Source organism: Bombina bombina, chromosome 6 (genome assembly GCF_027579735.1).
Source record: "Bombina bombina isolate aBomBom1 chromosome 6, aBomBom1.pri, whole genome shotgun sequence".
In the NCBI taxonomy this organism is placed as follows: domain Eukaryota; kingdom Metazoa; phylum Chordata; class Amphibia; order Anura; family Bombinatoridae; genus Bombina; species Bombina bombina.
In genome coordinates this window covers 779530669-779553226 of record NC_069504.1, presented here as the reverse complement: position 1 = coordinate 779553226, position 22558 = coordinate 779530669, and the positions used below count along the sequence as shown (strand labels likewise).

The 22558-nt window shown below is 43.1% G+C and overlaps 1 protein-coding gene across 1 annotated transcript in view; it reads right to left on the bottom strand.

Moving 5' to 3' along the window:
* Positions 1-22558, bottom strand: part of DDHD2 (DDHD domain containing 2) — a 658501-nt gene that overhangs the window by 32422 nt on the left and 603521 nt on the right. Inside the window, exon 17 of the mRNA XM_053718087.1 lies at positions 7622-7753. Within this exon, the coding sequence (XP_053574062.1) occupies positions 7672-7753 (82 nt within the window). The 3' untranslated portion in view covers positions 7622-7671. The remainder of the gene's footprint in view (positions 1-7621; positions 7754-22558) is intronic.

Below are 22558 nucleotides of genomic sequence, written 5' to 3'. Positions count from 1 at the left end.
AAGCCCACTAGGACTGGGATCCTCTAGCAACGCCAAAACATGTCTTAGTAGGACACCGAGACGTGCCAACCTATAGTGGAAAGCAAAATTATCCCTTGCCAGATCGACAAATGAGTCCGGCCCCAAGGTTGGGGCCCCTGAAGCCTCAGAGGCCCCCGCTTCCCCAGGAGATACAAATGCGCCAAGGCAGCAGATATGGCCATTCGGAACCGTGCCGTAACCTCTGTAGGAAACAGACCACCTTCCGGAGAAGGAGTAAAGACCAAAGGGACACCTGCATGCGTAGCAAAGGAAGTTTCTGGGACACGCAGCTCGCAGGACCTAGCATCCTCGGGGGCGGATGGCTCAGCGCACTCTGAGGACCGTGAATCGGAGAAGAGAGTACTCTGGAAAGGCAATCGGAACATAACTGATGGGCATGGATAACCCGGGCCATTTCATATTCTTTACAAGACGCATTCTCCGAATCGGAGACATCCGTGTCTAAAAAGTCAAAATCCTCCATCATGGGATTACAAAAATAACAACGGTAACTAACACCTTCTTTACATCCCCAATGGCTGGGGCACTCACCACCTCCTGTGAACCAGAAAACCCACGAGCCTTAGACTCTCTCTGTCGCCACACAGTCAGTATAGGGAAGTGAAAAAGCAACGTAACCACACCCGGTCATGAGCTGCATAGTGTAAGTCATAAAATAGCGTGCAAATCCAAAGATTGTGCCAAATGACGATAAGGCCGTTAATGTTATGAAAAGCCATGAGCCTAAAGTATTACTACACATTATCAGATAGAACCACATAAACATGATTAAAGTCCCCCCTGTTCAATAACCCCCCTTAGGGGATATTAACCCATGATTCCTTATTTGAAGCTAAAAGGAGTCCCACTGGGACCCTACCTTTACGTTAACATCACATTCACATAATGAAGTAAAATGAAACAATCTTACCAGAATCTACGTAGTGGAACAGGAACATGGCCCTTCAAGTGTGACAGATAGTAGCCTCACTTCTGACATGGACTTAAATAAACAAACTCAGGCAGTGAAACTCGTGAACGCCGATTGCCAAAGAGCTGTTAATATGAGTGGGGATGGTTTCACAGAAAAACTCTCCCTGCATCTTCGGATTCCCATTTCCCATTTCGAAGAGTACTACCCACCATAAGAGACTTAACTCGAACTTCTGACACTTCTCTGCCAACCTCCTGTGATGAAAGGCAAAGAATGACTGGGGAATGATGGGGAGGTATTTAAGCCTTCAGCTGGGGTGTCTTTGCCTCCTGGTGGCCAGGTTCTGAATTCCCAAAAGTAATGAATGCAGATGTGGACTCTTCCTGTTTAAAAAAAGAAAACAGGTAGCATTGGTAGAAGCTGAGACACAGATACTGGGCAGTATCAGGCACAGAGTAGTCTCTAGAGTAAACACAGTAAAAATTCAGGAACTGGCATAGATACGGTAAGGCAGGCTGCAACTGATACTTCAGGATGACAGTCTGTGATTGTTGTCTTAGGATGGCAGACTGTGGCTGTTACCACAGAAAGGCAGGCTGTAACTTGTACCACAAGAATGCAGGCAGTGATTTAGGAAAGCTGACTTTGTCAGATGCTTTTGGAGCTGGCAGGAGGCAAGTACCTCTTGAGCGGACAGAAGACAGTATCTCTGAAGTTGGCAGGAGGCAAGTATCTCTGGAGCTGGCAGAAGGCAAGTACCTTTGGAGTTGGTAGGAGGCAAGTACTCCTGGAGCTGGCAGGAGGCAAGTACCTCTGGAGTGGCAGGAGGCAAGTACATCTGGAGTGGCAGGAGCAGGTACCTCTGGGGTTAGAAGGAATAAAGACAGCACCTTTTTTAAAACTGTGGACCCTGGCTGGATAAGACAATGACCCTGGTTGGGTTGGATTATACCCCTAAGTTTAGGTGCTAGGGCTACATATAGAAGTTACAAGGGACAAGGCAAAGGCAAGGTTGGGTAGGTTGGGATCAGAAGCCACAAACCAAAACTAGAAGCAGAGTCAGGATTCATGAAGCAGAGTCGAAAAACAGGCAAACAAGTCATCAACCGTTAAACAGACACAATAGCAGGAACAGGATCAGAGGCTGTAGCAAAGTAGAAGACTTCAATGCCAGAGCCCACTAGGCTAAGTTACCTTTTAAAGCCTACTAATTACTAATACACCATATCTGAAGAATTAGCTGTGTGTATCCAACATAATAGAGAAAAAATGGGCATGCCACCATATTTGTCATGGCACATGTTCTGACATGCTATCAATTCATCCAAGAGATAGATTAAGCATGTGTACAACATAGACAGATTTTCCTCTTCGCATATCTGTAATTGGCTGAATACAGTTTAATATGAAACCCTCTGAATGGAGATAATGATTTGCGACACTATCTGAGCACTGAAATAAGAGAGCACTTTACAGCTTGTTTTTTCATGTTTTTAACTACTTAACTTCAAAGGGTTCCAATGCACTTATATATATATATATATATATATATATATATATATATATATATATATATTTCTATGTTTATCTGTGTATATATGTCTGTAAATACATATAAACATATGTATACACACACACACACACACACATATACATACAAACATATCATGAGACCTCATATCTTTAAACCTTATAACTTTCATGTGTAATATTTTTGTTTAATCATTTTTATTAGACTGTGTTATTATGAGAGTAGTACTGCATTTTTTATGTGTTTTGTGACCTTTTTTTATTTTGCAAAACAGTTAACCAGAGCTCTGAGGTCGCATTAACATTAATCTCATTTACTTTCAACTTCAAGCGAAGAATTTAATGAGCGCAAACAGACAAGATAAACCCCTTTTCACTTGTGTGCAACATTTATCCTGCCACTAATAATCTAAAACCTTTAGAATTGGGCTAATACAGCAGGTACCTTATAGTAATATAACAAATCTAACAGCACTAAAACTGGGCTATTATTATTATACTTTATTTATAAAGTGCCAACATATTCTGCAGCGCTGACCATGCGTACAATTCATTTAAATAAAACAAAGATAAAAAACAAACAAAAAAAAAACTTGTAAGAGACAAGACAAAATGTAACAAACAGATGTAGGAGGAATGGAGGGCCGTATTCCGAGGGAACTTACAATCTGGAAGAGTGGGAGGGTGAGCACCGCAAGAGTGAGAATGATGTTAATACAGAGAAGATGAGGGCAATTATTAGGTAAGTGAAATTAATTTGTTACTGAGATGGGTGGTAGGCTTCCCTGAACAAAAATGTCTTCAGGGAGCGTTTAAATGACGGCAGATTAGGAGAAAATCTGACAGCGTGAGGGAAAGTGATCCAGAGGGTAGGTGCTGCATGAGAGAAGTCCTGCAGTCTAGCATGGGAAGAGGTGATAATCAAAGATGCGAGGAGCAGGTCATTGGAGTATATTTGTTAATTAATGAGGATAGGAAGTGGGGAGTGGCATTTGTAAGGGCTTTGCAGGTCAGGGTGAGAATTTTTAATCTAATTCTGCTGTGAATGGGTTTTTTGAGTATTGGAGTGATCTTTGCAGAAGATGGGAATGAACCACTAGAGAGGGATAGGCTGAAGATGTGAGTTAGAGCAGGAGTGAAAGTAGAAGATAAAAACGGCATTAGGTTGGAAGGGATAGGGTTGAGCAGGCAGGTAGTGAGGCATGAGGAAGATAGTAAAGAACAAACTTCATTCTTGGTGGTTGGAGGGAAGATGCATTGGGTGAGGGGTGACTGGGGTGGAGTTGGCAAATTGCTTGTGTCGGGATGTTGCTTTGGACAGTATGTGTTTGTTTAAAAAGTAGTCTGCCAGGACTTCCGGTGGGCGGACCTAGAAGATGGCAGCAAGAACTTTTAGCTCTGCAGAAACCCTCATTTAATATCTGCAAATTTGCCTTTTTCTTCGCCATCTGCAACTCCCTTGACAGGCAAGCTGTCCGGGAACCTCTGGCAGATAGAAGCCTTTCAATCGCTTCTTCCCTGGAAGTCAGTTCATGAAAATAAAACTCATAAGGGATTGTGGAACAATGGACTTAGCAGGGGACATAGTTAACCAGATATCCTCTGTCTTCCTGCCTAAGTTTGAGCAACTATTTGTAAGCTATGGAAGATTGAGAGATGCTGTTCAGGCAACGGAGAAATCGAATCCCACAAAGCCTGATGCTGTACATGGGACAATAACACCGCTACTGGCAGTCTCCCTGTGGCCCATTAGAACAACCTCTCAGTATCAACCCCTACTGGACTGCGGCTCTCAGTGTGACACCACGTGGACCGCCAATGTGCGGCCTGAAGTAAACCAATGCAGAGTTCCGCCTCATATAGAAGCTATATACAACGGAGCGGAGCCTAACGCGAGAGAATACACTCTGGATATCCCTGATATTGCAACACTAGAGGGGAGCTCGATAATATCATTGCGTGTGCACCTGATTGCAGCTATAGCCACAGGAGCCACTTATACCACGACTTCACAGGAGTTCTCCTGGGTCAGAATGCTGCAGTACGCTGTTCCTGCATGGGCTCCACACATCGTTGCAAGACTTAATATCTATCCCTCTGATTGTGGAAAGCATCATGGCGGCTGTTGTCCCCTGTGGATGAGTTGTGCGCCACTGAACTGCAACGATTTTCATCGAACTCGTGCTGGAATAGGGTAATCTATCTATTCTGTCCAGCTTGATTGTTGAGAAGCCACGGTTTCTCTGTGTTTGTGGCCAATTTAGGAAATATTGGTTGCTGTTTCATGTTCAAGTTTGATCTGTTTATATTGCCCTTACTCTTTATATACCTTGACCGAGTTTCTTCCAGCAATATGACCGACTTTGTGATGAGTAATGTACACATCTTAATGCTGCACTTATGGACATTAGAACAATGCAATGGTAGCTGGCTGACTTACTATCCGATATGAGTCTTGGTGTCTCCCGATCCAATTTTGTACATCTCTAACCCGAATCTCCTGCTTTTTAATGGCCAGTGTGTTCTTCATGGCTGCATGAACTACTGCCTGTTTGCTTAATGCCGGATTGCTTATATTAGTCAATGAATATGCTTCTGTTTCTCCTTTATTATACACCAGTACTTGTTTCCCACGTAGCTGGGATATTTCACTGCTAGTAGGAGATGACATATGACATGTTCTAACTTGGGGCCATGAAACACAGGGAACCGGGTCAATAAAACACAGCTGATTTTTATGAAATATAGTCTATAGCCACGCAGACCACAATGTGTATGAACCCCACTACTTACAAGCATTATAACTCTTACGTAGACAATACTAGACAGGGCAACAGTGTTTATACTATTCATGCAGGATAAACCTCCTAGATTAAATATCTGGTTGATGTGTATCATAAGTCATAATACCAGTTTACCATCACGCAGAGACTATAATTCTTCCTGCTCTCTGTCTGCTGTTTTTGATGTTTTGCAAGGTTATTGCTTTATAATCCTGATTAGCACTTTAGGACCTAGTAGACATAGTAATGTCTGGACAATATTAGGTAAGAAGGGTAATGTTTGTTTTTGCATTTTTAGTTTAGGGTAGCCTAGTTTTATTTTAATTTTAATTTAGTTAAGTAGGGGCATCATATGGTATCTTTGTTAAATATAGGGCGGGTAGTTAGTGAACTCGACTGAAAAAAAAAAGCACCATATAGTTTGTGAAATGTGTAGTTTACTCTGGAAGGTCTGAGAACCGTAATAGTCACCTCCCCACTAAACTCATTAATATCATCTTCTTGTGAGACATAGATCTGTATACTTTCCCATTATTTGCTAGCGCACTAGACCTGCCACTTTGAGTACACAGTATAACATAATGTCTATACAGTTTCTCCCGCCTTTACCACTCTTCAATATCTCTGTGTAAAAGTGATCACACGAAGGTAATGCAAATACTACTCCGGACATTATGCATTTAGCCCTGTTGAGTTGAGTCGAGTTTAGTTCAGTTTAGTTTAGCTCATCTTAATTTACTTTAGTAGATTAGTTATAATTATAACAATAAAACCCCAATGGTGAGTGCACCAGCCACGTTTAGCAAACACTGTAATCACTGGTAAAAAAATGTATGATCAAATGTTTGGAATTTTTTCTTACTTATAGGTATTCTTTATATTGCTATGATAATCTGTCTCAAACACCCTGCGCGGTGGAATGATCAACACTAAATCTGAATGTACTCACTGTTGGAAATAAATACAATTTAAAAAAAAAGTAGTCTGCCAGATCTTGAGCACTAAAGACAGAAGGAGGGGTCAGTGTAGGTGGGTAGAGGAGAGAGAAGAGTCGTTTAGGGTTTGAGGAAAGAGTAGATAGAAGAGAAGTAGGTTTGCTTGGCTGAGTGAAGGGCAGATGTGTATGAGCAAAGAATGAACTTATAGTGGATGAAATCAGGTTCAGAGCTAAATTTCCTCCAGACATGCTCAGCAGTGTGGGAGCATTTTTGCAAGTAGATAGTTTGCCAGAGTGCCAGGGCTGTAACTGACGGCGAGAGATTTTGCGTAATTGGGGAGGAGTAAGAGTGTCTAGTTCAGAGGAGAGAGTTTTGTTATAGTGGGCTGTAGCAAGATTAGGACAGGTTAAAGTGAAAGTATGAGGATTTTCGACAGGAGCAGGGGGGGAGATGAAGAAGTGGGTTTAGTCGTTGCATTAAGATTATACGTGAGCAGGTGGTGATCTGAAATGGGAAAAGGGCAACAGGTGAAGTCAGATATAGAACAGAGGTAAAAGAATAACAGGTCAATAGAGTGTCTGTCACGGTGAGTAGGAAATAGGTTGGATTGTGAGAGACGAAAGGAGGATGTGAGTTATAGTTTAGAGGCAGAAGGGCAGATCGGTTGTCAATGGGGATGTTGAAGACCCTAAGTATTAGCTTGGGTACATTCGTAGAGAGAAAGTGAGGAAGCCAGGCTTCAAAGTTGTCAAGGAATTGACAGGTTGGTCCAGGAGGAGATAGATGACTGCCACTCAGAGAGAGAGGGGGGAGAACAGGCGAATGCAGTGGACCTCAAAGGAGGAGAAGGAAAGAGATGGAAGTGGAGGCTGGTACTAATAGGTGCAGGAGGGGGGAGAGCAGCCTGGCCTATGGGTATGGTTTAAGTGGAAACAATCATGCGTGAGAGCAGCAAAGGAAACAGTGTCACAAGAAGATAGCCAGGTTTCGGTAATTGCTAATAGAGTGAAAGCGTTAGAAACAAACAGGTTGTGATTGGTTGTAAGTTTGTTGCAGACAGAGTGAGAGATCCATAGTGTACAAGTGAAAGGTGTGTATGTATTTGGGAGGCATGGGATAGAGGTGAGGTTATGTGTTTTGCTTTTCTTAAAGTTTCTGTAAAGTGTGCATGACTGGGTAAGACTGGGAATGAGTTAGAGCTGTAATCAGATTAGACAGTGTTAGACAATTGGTAGCATATTGCAAAGCTGCATAATTTAACCAGTCAGGTATCTGAATTTATACATCTTTGACACCTTTCTCATTTGCATAATATATAATCCAATGTTGCTAATTACTGTTGTAATAATAGTAGGCAATGTTTTTCCAGCCTCTCTCTACTCATTATACTTAGTTTTTGTTGTTGTTGTACTTACTGTAAAAATCCCTTTTTAAAATCTCCACTGAAAGGCTGTTTTGAGAGACGTTATGGCAGTGGCTGATCCATGTCGACTCCCAACATTTGATAAATCTCTTTTAGGAACAACAGTGATGTGTCTTCAGATGTCCTACAGAGAGAAAGATTACAATGGTATGTAGTCTAAAACAAATATTGTACTGTACTCAAAAATGTTCAGACAGATGTATATAAATAATAGAGGGTCTGATCGCAAGTGTAGTGGTATTTAACTTGTTTACAAGTTGAAAGTAAAAAATTATAATTCGCCTGCTAAATCGATGTGCGCAAAATTCAAAGTTTGAATATCATAACACGTGAACATATTCCCCAATAGAAGTCAATAGAGCAAAAAAAGTGAAAAATACAACCCACCCTACTCTCACGCAAACCCCATTGCAGGTCAGATTACGAGTGGGATGTTAACAGTTGCGCGTGAGTGAAAAGGGATTTATCGCGGGTGTTTGAGCGCATTGGGTTTACCACAAAACAAATATTACAAAAAATATTGCATAAAAAGTTATAAGGGCTTAAAGATATGAGATATCAGGTGTTAGAAAAAAAGGCAGGCAAAGGGCTTTAACATAGATGCATACATTATTATTAACTGATAAATTAATTTCTTTCTTGGTAATGACAGTCCACAATCCTTACTTTTTACATCACCTGGCCTGCCACCAGGAGGAGGCAAAGACACCCTAAACAAGAGTTTCAAATATCCCTCCTACAAACTAGGACTACCACCACCAGAAAAAAATTTATGGGTGGGCTCATGGACTCTTAATACCAAGAAATTAATTTATCAGGTAAGAATAAATTATGTGTTCTTTCTAATGGCAGTGAGAGTCCATGATCCTGACTTTTGGTAATCAATACCCAAGCTGTGGAGTCAAAGAAAATATGGGTGGGATAAAAAAAAAAAAAAGTCAGGCCCTCATTTATGAGGAACTACCGCCTGAAGAACCCTCCTTCCAAAATCTGCCTCAGCCAAGGCAAAAACATCAAAATGATAGAATTTGATAAAAGTAGCAGTCTTGCAAATCTGTTCTGCAGAAGTCTTGTTCTTAAAAGTCCAGGAAGTTGAAACAGAACGACTAGAGTGAGCAGTGAATCGGCTAGGCAAAATTCCTTAGTAGGTTCTAAATAGGATTTCAAAGCCCTGACAACATCCAAATTATGCAAAAGTCTTTCCTTTGAAGACTTTGGATGTGGACAGAGAGAAGGAACAATAATCTCACTATTAATGTTCTCAACTGAAACTACCTTTGGCAAGAACTCTACCATGGTACGTAACAGCCTTATCTTGATGATAAATCAAATATTGAGGTTCAGAAGAAAGAGAAGATAATTCTGAAACTCTTCTTGCTGAAGAGATTGCCAAAAGAAACAAAACCTTCTAAGATAAAATCTTAATATTCAATGAGAGCATTGGCTCAAATAGAGGAGATTATAAAATCCTGAGAACTAAATTGAGATTCCACGAAGGAGAAATTGGCTTAACAACCGGTCTAATCTGAACAAGAGACTGAACAAAGGACTGAATATCAGGCAAACTGGCTAATTTTCTATATAAAAGAATCAAAATGGCAGAAATCTGATCCTTAAGAGAACTAGCTGATAGACCCTTGTTTAGACCTTCCTGAAGAAATTGTAAAATCAGTGGGATTCTTACAGAATGCCAGGTAAAACCGTGACTTGAACTTCCAGACTTTATAATCGTTCCTTATAGTAACAGGCTTATGAGCCTGAATTAAAGTATCAAACACAGATTCAGAGAATCCTCTCTGAGATAAAATTAAGTGTTACATCTCCACGCAGTTAAGTTGAGAGACTTAAGATTTTGATAAACGAACGGAACTTGCACCAGCAACCTTCCTTTCTGGTCTTTTTGACACGTAAGACAGTACAAATCTTTCCTGAGGAGGACTTGACCTGAAACCTATTCTGTAACTCTGAGATACAATATTCATGACCCATGGGTCCTGAACAGATCGAGCCCATCCTCCTGAAAAAGGCTCAATATGCCCCCTACCAGAGCTAGGTCCAGATTGGGGGCCACACCTTCATGTTAACTTGGTCTCTGAGGGTTTCTTGAACTGTTTGTTCTTGGATCACACTGGATTTGAATTCCATGTAGGCCTTGAGGACTCCATCCTGTGGGAAGAATTAGATCTCTGTATCTTTTTTTGTCTAGAGGAATGAAAATGCACCCAGGCCTACCCTTGGGTTTAGTTTTTTATCCTGAGGTAAAAAGGCACCTTTACTCCCCTGTCACATTTTAAATTAATAGAATCCAATCCTAGACCAAAAAGACCTTACCTTAAATGGTAATGACAAGAGCCTAGGTTTAGAAACCATGTCCACAGACCAAGATTTCAACCAGAGCCCCCTTCTAGCTAAGACTGCCAAAGCAGTAAATTTTGAATAATCTGAATCACAGCATCACAGATAAAGAAATTTGCTGATTTTAAGAATTTAATTCACTCCTGAATCTCCTCCAAGGATGATTCTACAGAGCCTATTGAGACAGGGAGTCATACCAAAAGTGGCCGCACCAACTACCGCCGCAATGCATACTGAGAGTGTGAAGAGCAGTCCACTCTGTAAAAAGGTCATTCTCAGATACTTTCTATCCATAGGGTCATTAAAAGAGGTCCTATCTTCTAAGGGAGATTGTAGTTCTCTTATCTAATGTAGAAACAGCACTGTCTACTTTGGGCACATACCCTCATAATTGCAGACTGGAATCAGGAAAAGAAAAAAGTTTTTTAAAATTAGGAGAAGATGAGAAGGGAACTCATGGTTTATCCCACTCAGACATAATCTCAGATACCAAAGAAGGGATAGGAAGAGTTTAGGAGCCTTGGCCTTGGGTTTGAAAATAATGTCTAATTTCTGTGCAGGTTTAACTTCAGCTGGTTTATCATGAACCTCTAAAGTTCTTAAAACTTATTTAAGCAGGAATCTTAGGTGATCCATCTAAAACTGGAAAGTTACCTTCTCTGACTTCTTGTCTGACTTTTCAGAAGAGGTGTTTAAGGAAACCTGTCCATCAGAGTCCAAGGAAGACTTGTCTAAATCAGAAGTCTGAGATTGCCAAATAATTTTGGAGCTAACAACAGTACTGAAGTTAGAAGAAGAACTGGAAGAAATATGCTTTTCCTTGCGTTTACTTGCAGGTAGTAGCGCCGCAATAGCTTCAGTAAATACTGACTGCAATTCTACTCTGAACTGTGGAGAAAAGTTTGTTACACCATCCTGTACAGTATTTACTGACAGAGAGGTCACCTTAACAGATGGACCCTGTTCCTTAGAAGTGTTGATAAACAAGAGCCACAAAGTTTTGCCGGGGGGCAAACTGTACCTGATTTACATAATAAACACTTATCTAGTGGAAAAACATAAATTATGCTTACCTGATAATTACTTTTGGGAAATAAGAACCTGGCCACCAGGAGGAGGAGGCAAAGATACCCCAGCCAAAGTCTTAAATACTCCTCCCACTCCCCTCATCCCCAGTCATTCTGCCGAGGAACAAGGAACAGTAGAAAAAATATCAGAAGAATAAAAATACAGACGCCCCACCTAAAAAATACGGGTGGGGAGCTGTGGACTCTTTCCGTCTGATGGGAAAAAAAATTATCAGGTAAGCATAATTTATGTTTTTCTTCATAAATGGAAGGAGTCCACAGCTGCATTCATTACTTTTGGGAAAACAAAACCCAAGCTATAGAGGGCACTGAATGCCAAGACGGGAGGGTACAAGAGGCGGCCCATTCTGAAGGCACCAGGCCTGAAACCGCTACCCAAAAAAACTCTGCTTTTTCCAAAGCCGAGAAACATTTAAAAGAAAAGGCCCCAAGGACAGCCTAGCTAGAGACCGCAAAATCAGACTCAACTGAGCCAACAGTCCTCCAGGAGACACCGTCACCCAGCAGGCGGTCCCCAACCACACACCTCTCACTAGCGAAGGCAAAACCAGCCCAAAAACCCCCCAAAGGGATAGGACAAGGAAAATAACAAAGGGAAACTGAAAAGGTCACCACAAATTCCAAAAAAAGGAAGAACTCCCAGAGCGAGCTGGGTCCTGACAAACAAATGGGTCCTGACAAACAAGGGGAGGCAACGCCTAGACCAAACAAAAACCACAAGGTTCAGGACCGGGCATCAGAACAGAGAAAATGTTCCTCTCAACATCGTGCAAAAGCACCTAAAAAGACAACTGAAGACGGAGTACTCAAAACGTCAGAGCTTAGAATACAGAAGTATTCAACACATAATATGTGTAGCAGACGAGAAACACCTGAGGCAAGACATGCAGACATAATCAGGATGACACATAAAGAAAATACTTGCTAAAAGTAAAAGGCGGCCAAACTAGATATCAGATTGCAAAAGACTCCAAGACAGAGAGTATGCTCCAGCCATTCTAAGCCGCCAGACCAACACATAGGTCTCAAAAAGGGAGAAGCACAGAACCTCAACAAGGCCCACTGCACCCCTGAAGATGAACAACGATCACAGAACCTACTCCAAGTCGGACCAGCCCAAGCGTCGTCAGGTCTGAAAACAGGGAAACAAAAGAACCCCAACACCAGCTCACAAAAGAGCGGAAGAATGGCCGCAACCATTCCAACAGAGCTCGGGTGCCTTAGAGACAATCGACAAGGCCGACAAGGCCCCAAATAGAACAGTACAACCCAGAGTGCATGCCTCTCTTTAACACAGGTTAAAACCTCTGTTCCACCTCCTGAAACCAGGAGAAGCCCTAAGACAAGGACCACACCTCCGTAAGAAGGAGAACAAGTCCTCCTAGGAAAAAAGGGCCATCAATACAGAGCACCTGCCCACGAGACACAAGGTCACAGGCTAAACAAGTGAGCAATCTCCAATGCCGGTGAACTTGGAAGCAATCCCCTTTAGAAAATACCCTGCTAGTATCCAAACAAGGTGCAATAGCTGCAGCGGATACCCTGCAAACCCTACGCTTGCAGAACTGCGAGCCATCAGGTTACTTCAGGTAACTGTCCAAGGGAAACCGTTCAATAAGCATAAGGCAAGCCCAATGAGCATCGGCCAACCGTGACCAGGTCAACTAGCCAGACCAAAAGTCATAGTCCAAGTTCCCAGGAAGTGGAGAACCCTGAACCCGCCCTAGAGTCTGAAAAGTCCGGTAACAACCCGCAACGGGAACCACAAGGGAAAACACTGAGCAAAAGCCTCAGCAACCAGAAGAACTAGGGCAATGACAGGTCAGAGCCCCCGATTGTTTAAAAACAAACAATATCCCAGAAACTCAAACCCCCCGTCTGATATAAAAAACAGACCCACAGGGAGATATTAATGCAATATCCAGAATAACCCGGATAATGAGAACACCTCGCAAGTCCTTACCCAAGCAAGAGACCACCCCCTGCCGAAGTCCAGAACTCCAAAGGAGCTAAGGTATCTCGAATCAAGACCCGAGAGCCCATGGGCGTTCGAACCACCACAAGATGACAAAGCAAGCGAGGACAAGGCAAGGCTAGTTTCCACATCACCTCCAACACGAGTCAGAGGATCACATGAAAAAAGTATGCGGATCATCCCCATCTCCGGGGAAGAACCCTAAGCAGAGCCCATTTTAAGGAGACTCCAATGTCCTCAAAAAGCGGACAACCATCTCCCAAAAGGAAAACCAGGTCTCCCAAAAGGACCATGGAACAATTCTCAGAGCCTCGGAAAGGCCAAACCGCTCAAGACAGCAGTAAGGAGGCCCTAAGCCCCAAATCCTCTCACGTGAGGAAGAACACTCTAGGTCCCGAGAGTATCGGAAGCAAGAGAGAGTGACGCAGCGGAACCCACTGACCCAGTCAACCAGCTTGAAGGAGAAAAAGGACTGAAAATCCCTCTGCCCCACGGACTCACAAGTCCTCTTTAGAATGTTTAGCTGAAACTTTTAAAATGAAAAACAAGAAAACACAAATAATAAAGTGAGCACTCTGCACCTCAACCAGCCTGACAGAACAGGCGCCACATGTCTGAACAAGCCACGAGACAGAAAAACGGAACCTAAGCAAGACCAGCCTGCAGACAGGGTCATAACTGTCAAGCTGCCTAAATCCTCCCTCAAAGGAAAAGAGAATAACAGACAAACATACGACTAATGTGTCCCGTAACAAACTTCTGCAGAAGTAAACAACGAGGATCGATCCCAGAGAAAGTTCCCGAAGGAAACATATAATCAAAAAAATAAAAGATATCCTAACCGGATAAAAGAAAATATAAGGCAACCCGTAGGTTAACGCCCAAGAAGAAACAGGCATGCCCGCAGGACAAGCCAAACGGAACCCTGATCTTCCAACAAAACTGGAAAGGATCTCAATAAATCGTCAATCAGGAGATGACGCCATCCCCTCATGTCTAATGAGGTGAGCAATTCGAAGAAGAATATTGTGGATTCCTGTATCTGTTAAGGATAAGGTCCTCTAATAACTCAAAAACATGTCTGAGTAAAACGCAAAGGCGCGCTATTCTGTAACGAAAGGCACAACACTCAGGGACAGCTACACCCGCAGGGAACTGTATAGGCCCACCCAAGGTCGGGAGACCCGGTACAATAGGGCATGAGCACAAACGCAAATAAACGTCTGGACTTTGCAGACGCATAATCGCCAAGAATATGTGAAAGCGAAAACGTGCTGCGACCTCCAGGGGGAACAAGCCGCTGTGCAAGGAGGGATAAACATAATCTGGGTTAACCGCATGTGTCGTAGTAGGGAACGGTAGGGAACTCGCTTCTCGGAGGACAGAACCCCCAGAGGCGGATGGCTCAGCGGTCCCTTGATTCCCCGAGCCTGAGGAACAAGGCGCTCTAATACGGCATATCGAACATAATTGATTGACCTGTGTCAACAGGGCAAATTCGCATTCTTCACAAGTCGAAGAATCTGAATCTGAAACTTGAACAGTCTCAGCATCAGAATCCTCCATAACTAGATAGAGAATATAATAATATGGAATAAAAGAAAAATCTAAACGACACCTGACACCCACAATGGCTGGGGCATTCACCACCTCCTAGGAACCAGACACTAGCAGACTTTTTCAGTCGCCACACGGTCAGGAATGCGGAAATGGAAGACCAGAACGTAAACACGCCCAGTCACAAGGTTACCCCGTAAATAAAAAAAAAGCGGGCCCAACCATAAGGACGCATCACTTCCAAATGCCTTTATGTTCAAAGCCAAGAGCCCAGTTAACACTAAACATAGGCAGATTGAATCATGATTAAAAAAAACCCTGTTCAATATTCCCCCCCAGGAGATATTAACCCTCGATTCCAAGATACCAAAGGAGCCTCAATGAGGCCCTATATATATATATATATATATATATATATATATATATACTTAATAAGTATAGCACCTTACAGGAAACAAATAAGTTACAGTACATTCTGATGAAGTAAAATGAAACGATCTTACCGGAATCTATGCAGTGGAACAGAAATACGGCCCTTCAAGTGTGATGAATAGTAGCAGCGCCTCTGCCATGGACTTGAGAGAAGAAAGCAGGCAGTGAAGAGAAGTTCGACAATGCCGATTGCTTGTGGAGCTGTTAATATGAGTCGGAATGGTTTCGCAGAAAGACTCTCTCTGCATCAGGACTCTAACTTTAATCCAGGCCCTCACTGAGAGACTGATAGGATTACTTAAAACTCCCGTCCCATGTCGAAGAGTACTACCCTCCATAAGAGACAAAACAAACTTCTGACACTTCTCTGCCAACCTCCTGGGACGAAAGGCAAAGAATGACTGGGGGATGAGGGGAGTGGGGTTCTTATTTCCCAAAAGTAAAGAATGCAGCTGTGGACCATTTATGAAGAAAAAGAAGGTTTGAGGAATCACCTACAGTGAACCTTGTGTCCCAATCTCAGGTTCAATCTCTAAGAAATAACTGACAGATTACACTAAGGATAACTAACCCCCTGTGAAATCAAACATATGTGTGAAGTAAAGTGAAGTGAAAATATCCCAAAAATTATTGCGCTATTAGTAAAACAAATATGTGCCCAACATAATGGAATATATAAGTATTTATATTTAAATCTATATATCAAGCACCCCACTGCTCTGATATATGCGTCTCACCCCTTCTGTACTAGCGTCTGACAGTGTGGAGAGAGCCGTGACACACTGCACAACACTTTCCTGATGCGGCCGCTCCAGAAAAGGACTGATCCTGAAAGAGTGCGCCAGACCTAAAGTGGTGCGAAACTGTCTCCGCCCCCATCGGTCCCCGCTCAGCAAGGCTGGTTTCTAATGGCTTACGCTACAACAGCGATCCGATAGTGAAATATGGAGTGCTGAATGTTGAAAAAGCGCTGGCCATCTAGTAACCACTCAGCCACCCAAGTTGCTAGAGTGTCCTGTAAGCATCCCCCAGTGCTCTGTAATAAGACAAGGAACCGGAGCACTGAGGGAGTAAGCAGCAGTGAGAAACAGTAAGAGCAGATAAGTCTCACCGTACCTGCACACATTCCCCATAAAACCCCACTGGAGTCTGAATGAGGTTCGTCTTCTCCCCCCTACAAGGTGCAAGGGTCTCCCATAACACTGCCATCAGTACCCTTATCCGTGCTGACACTGAATGACAATCGCCAATAGCACTAAGTGCCAATAAAGGATGGGAGTGTGGAGCCCAGGGTTAGGTACTTACCCCTTGTTATATCCACTCCTCTGTGCATTGTAGAAATCTGTCTAAAGCTATAAAAAACAGAAATAGGAAAGACATGAGAAGGTGTATATTCTGGCCAAACAGGAGGAGGTCAAGGTACTACCCTGCTACACCCATGGCAAACTTGTACTCAAATCCAACAAGAAGAAGAATAATGTACAAGAACATACCCTTCTAACTCCTTTTCTTCCAGGAACTATCCACTGAAGAAGTAAAAATTCTGAAAACAGAATTTATGCTTACCTGATAAATTACTTTCTCCAACGGTGTGTCCGGTCCACGGCGTCATCCTTACTTGTGGGAATATCTCTTCCCCAACAGGAAATGGCAAAGAGTCCCAGCAAAGCTGGCCATATAGTCCCTCCTAGGCTCCGCCCACCCCAGTCATTCGACCGACGGACAGGAGGAAAAAATAGGAGAAACCATAGGGTGTCGTGGTGACTGTAGTTAGAGAAAATAATTCATCGGACCTGATTAAAAAACCAGGGCGGGCCGTGGACCGGACACACCGTTGGAGAAAGTAATTTATCAGGTAAGCATAAATTCTGTTTTCTCCAACATTGGTGTGTCCGGTCCACGGCGTCATCCTTACTTGTGGGAACCAATACCAAAGCTTTAGGACACGGATGAAGGGAGGGAGCAAATCAGGTTACCTAAACGGAAGGCACCACGGCTTGCAAAACCTTTCTCCCAAAAATAGCCTCCGAAGAAGCAAAAGTATCAAATTTGTAAAATTTGGCAAAAGTGTGCAGTGAAGACCAAGTCGCTGCCCTACATATCTGATCAACAGAAGCCTCGTTCTTGAAGGCCCATGTGGAAGCTACAGCCCTAGTGGAGTGAGTTGTGATTCTTTCAGGAGGCTGCTGTCCGGCAGTCTCATAAGCCAATCGGATGATGCTTTTAAGCCAAAAGGAAAGAGAGGTAGAAGTTGCTTTTTGACCTCTCCTTTTACCAGAATAGACGACAAACAGAGAAGAAGTTTGTCTGAACGCTTTTGTAGCTTCTAAGTAGAATTTTAGAGCACGGACTACATCTAAATTGTGTAGCAAACGTTCCTTCTTTGAAACTGGATTCGGACACAAAGAAGGTACAACTATCTCCTGATTAATATTTTTGTTGGAAACAACCTTTGGTAAAAAACCAGGCTTAGTACGCAAAACAACCTTATCTGAATGGAACACCAGATAGGGTGGAGTACACTGTAGAGCAGATAACTCAGAAACTCTTCTAGCAGAAGAAATAGCAACCAAAAACAAAACTTTCCAAGATAACAACTTAATATCTATGGAATGTAAAGGTTCAAACGGAACCCCTTGAAGAACTGAAAGAACTAGATTTAAACTCCAGGGAGGAGTCAAAGGTCTGTAAACAGGCTTGATTCTAACCAAAGCCTGAACAAATGCTTGAACATCTGGCACAACTGCCAGTCGTTTGTGTAGTAGGACAGATAAAGCAGAAATCTGTCCTTTTAGAGAACTCGCAGATAATCCTTTATCCAAACCTTCTTGTAGAAAGGAAAGAATCCTAGGAATCTTTATCTTATTCCATGGGAATCCCTTGGATTCACACCAGCAGATATATCTTTTCCATATTTTATGGTAAATCTTTCTAGTTACCGTTTTTCTGGCTTGAACCAGAGTATCTATCACGGAATCTGAAAACCCACGCTTTGATAGAATCAAGAGTTCAATCTCCAAGCCGTCAGCTGGAGGGAGACCAGATTTGGATGTTCGAATGGACCCTGAACAAGAAGGTCCTGTCTCAAAGGTAGCTTCCATGGTGGAACCGATGACATATTCACCAGGTCTGCATACCAAGTCCTGCGTGGCCACGCAGGAGCTATAAAGATCACCGAGGCCCTCTCCTGTTTGATCCTGGCTACCAGCCTGGGAATGAGAGGAAACGGTGGAAACACATAAGCTAGGTTGAAGGTCCAAGGCGCTACTAGTGCATCCACTAGAGTCGCCTTGGGATCCCTGGATCTGGACCCGTAGCAAGGAACATTGAAGTTCTGACGAGACGCCATCAGATCCATATCTGGAATGCCCCATAGTTGCGCAACTGGGCAAAGATCTCCGGGTGGAGTTCCCACTCCCCCGGATGGAATGTCTGACGACTCAAATAATCCGCTTCCCAGTTTTCCACACCTGGAATGTGGATCGCAGATAGGTGGCAGGAGTGATTCTCCGCCCATTGTATTATTTTGGTCACTTCTTTCATCGCCAGGGAACTCCTTGTTCCCCCCTGATGATTGAGATACGCAACAGTCGTCATGTTGTCTGATTGGAATCTTATGAATCTGGCCTTTGCTAGCTGAGGCCAAGCCCTGAGAGCATTGAATATCGCTCTTAGTTCCAGAATGTTTATCGGGAGAAGAGACTCTTCCCGAGACCACAGTCCCTGAGCTTTCAGGGATTCCCAGACCGCGCCCCAGCCCACTAGGCTGGCGTCGGTCGTGACGATGACCCACTCTGGACTGCGGAAGCTCATTCCCTGGGATAGGTGATCCTGGGTTAGCCACCAACGGAGTGAGTCTCTGGTCTTCTGATCTACTTGAATCACTGGAGACAAGTCTGTATAGTCTCCATTCCACTGTTTCAGCATGCACAGTTGTAATGGTCTTAGATGAATTCGCGCAAAAGGAACTATGTCCATTGCTGCAACCATCAATCCTACTACTTCCATGCACTGAGCTACGGAAGGACGAGGAATAGAATGAAGAACTTGACAAGCGTTTAGAAGTTTTGACTTTCTGACTTCTGTCAAGAAAATCCTAATTTCTAAGGAATCTATTATTGTTCCCAAGAAGGGAACTCTTGTCGACGGAGACAGGGAACTTTTTTCTATGTTCACCTTCCACCCGTGAGATCTGAGAAAGGCCAGAACGATGTCTGAGTGAGCCTTTGCCTTTGAAAGAGACGACGCTTGTACTAGAATGTCGTCCAAGTACGGTACTACTGCAATGCCCCTTGGTCTTAGAACCGCTAGAAGGGATCCGAGTACCTTTGTGAAAATCCTTGGAGCAGTGGCTAACCAGAATGGGAGGGCCACAAACTGGTAATGTTTGTCCAGAAAGGCGAACCTTAGGAACTGATGTTGTTCTTTGTGGATAGGGATATGTAGATACGCATCCTTTAGATCCACGGTAGTCATAAATTGACCTTCCTGAATTGTGGGTAGAATCGTTCGAATGGTTTCCATCTTGAACGATGGTACTCTGATAAATTTGTTTAGGATCTTTAAATCCAGGATTGGTCTGAAAGTTCCCTCTTTTTTGGGAACTACAAACAGATTTGAGTAAAATCCCATTCCTTGTTCCGCCGTTTGAACTGGGTGTATCACTCCCATCTTTAACAGGTCTTCTACACAATGTAAGAATGCCTGTCTCTTTATTTGGTTTGAGGATAAGTGAGACATGTGGAACCTTCCCCTTGGGGGTAGTTCCTTGAATTCCAGAAGATAACCCTGAGAAACTATTTCTAGCGTCCAGGGATCCTGAACATCTCTTGCCCAAGCCTGAGCAAAGAGAGAGAGTCTGCCCCCCACTAGATCCGGTCCCGGATCGGGGGCTACTCCTTCATGCTGTTTTGTTAGCAGCGGCAGGCTTCTTGGCCTGCTTACCCTTGTTCGAGCCTTGCATCGGTTTCCAGGCTGGTTTGGTCTGTGAGGTATTACCCTCATGCTTAGAGGATGCAGAATTAGAGCCCGGTCCGTTCCTGAAATTACGAAAGGAACGAAAATTAGACTTATTCTTGGCTTTGAAAGGCCTATCTTGTGGGAGGGCATGGCCCTTTCCCCCAGTGATGTCTGAGATAATCTCTTTCAATTCTGGCCCAAAGAGAGTTTTACCCTTGAAGGGGATATTAAGCAATTTTGTCTTGGATGATACATCCGCTGACCAAGACTTTAGCCAAAGCGCTCTGCGCGCCACAATTGCAAACCCTGAATTTTTCGCCGCTAATCTAGCTATTTGCAAAGCGGCATCTAAAATAAAAGAGTTAGCCAACTTAAGTGCGTGAACTCTGTCCATAACCTCCTCATATGGAGTCTCTCTACTGAGCGACTTTTCTAGTTCCTCGAATCAGAACCACGCTGCTGTAGTGACAGGAACAATGCACGAAATGGGTTGAAGAAGGTAACCTTGCTGTACAAAAATCTTTTTAAGCAAACCCTCCAATTTTTTATCCATAGGATCTTTGAAAGCACAATTATCCTCGATAGGAATAGTAGTGCGCTTGTTTAGAGTAGAAACTGCCCCCTCGACCTTAGGGACTGTCTGCCATAAGTCCTTTCTGGGGTCGACCATAGGAAATAATTTCTTAAATATAGGAGGGGGAACAAAAGGTATGCCGGGCTTCTCCCATTCCTTATTCACTATGTCCGCCACCCGCTTGGGTATAGGAAAAGCGTCGGGGTGCACCGGAACCTCTAGGAACTTGTCCATCTTGCATAATTTTTCTGGAATGACCAGGTTGTCACAATCATCCAGAGTAGATAACACCTCCTTAAGAAGTGCGCGGAGATGCTCTAATTTAAATTTAAATGTCACAACATCAGGTTCAGCCTGTTGGGAAATTTTTCCTGAATCTGAAATTTCCCCATCTGACAAAACCTCCCTCATGGCCCCTTCAGATTGGTGTGAGGGTATGACAGAACAATTATCATCAGCGCCCTCCTGCTCTTCAGTGTTTAAAACAGAGCAATCGCGCTTTCTCTGATATGCAGGCATTTTATATAAAATATTTGCTATGGAGTTATCCATTACAGCCGTCAATTGTTGCATGGTAATAAGCATTGGCGCGCTAGAAGTACTAGGGGCCTCCTGCGTGGGCAAAACTGGTGTAGACACAGAAGGAGATGATGTAGAACCATGTCTACTCCCTTCATTTGATGAATCATCTTGGGCAACTTCATTATCTGTGACAGTCCTGTCCTTACTTTGTTTGGACGCTTTGGCACAATTATCCAATAATTTAGAAGGGGGAGACACATTGACTTTCATACAGTTTTAACCCCTCTACAGTCCCAGCTACAGCCTTTGCTGCGACTCTACCAAGCCCAGAGGGGAATACGATACCAAATGACGCCTTCTAGGAACTTTTCCAACTATTTTCAGGTCCTCACACATGCATCTGCATGTCTTGCTCTCAAAAACAACTGCGCAGTAATGGCGCGAAAATGAGGCTCAGCCTACAAATGGGAAGGCCCTTCCTGACTGGAAAAGGTGTCTAACATAGTGCCTGACGTTAAAAAATGTTCCCCAAGTTTATAAGTGTGAAATACCAGCATAAACATGTATAAAATGCCCAAATAAAGCAATCGATTTTGCCCATAAAATTGTCTACCAGTTTTATAGCCCATATTAAGCCCTTTATTCTGCTTGAGACTAAGAAAATGGCTTACCGGTCCCCATGAGGGGAAATGACAGCCTTCCAGCATTACACAGTCTTGTTAGAAATATGGCTAGTCATACCTTAAGCAGAAAAGTCTGCTGTTTCCCCCAACTGAAGTTACTTCATCTCAACAGTCCTATGTGGAAACAGCAAAGGATTTTAGTTACTGTCTGCTAAAATCATCTTCCTCTCACAAACAGAATTCTTCATCTCTTTCTGTTTCAGAGTAAATAGTACATACCAGCACTATTTTAAAATAACAAACTCTTGATAGTAGAAAAAAAACTACAACTAAACACCACATACTCTTAACCATCTCCGTGGAGATGTTGCCTGTGCAACGGCAAAGAGAATGACTGGGGTGGGCGGAGCCTAGGAGGGACTATATGGCCAGCTTTGCTGGGACTCTTTGCCATTTCCTGTTGGGGAAGAGATATTCCCACAAGTAAGGATGACGCCGTGGACCGGACACACCAATGTTGGAGAAATCTTCATGTTTTTCAGCAGCATGTCTATCTATGCCCTCTCCTTGACGAGGGCAAAGAGAAGGGGAAGTAGGAGTGATATTTGAAACTCTGGTATAGGGTGTCTTTGATTCCTCCTCGTGGCCAGGTGATGAAATTCCCAAAAGTAAGGATTGTGGATTCTCACTACCATTAGAAAGAAACATACATACACGTCTTAATATATATATATATATATATATATATATACACATACATACATACAGATGTGAACACATGTATTTATATGTGTATATATGTATTAACGGACATAAAAACAGAATTTATGCTTACCTGATAAAT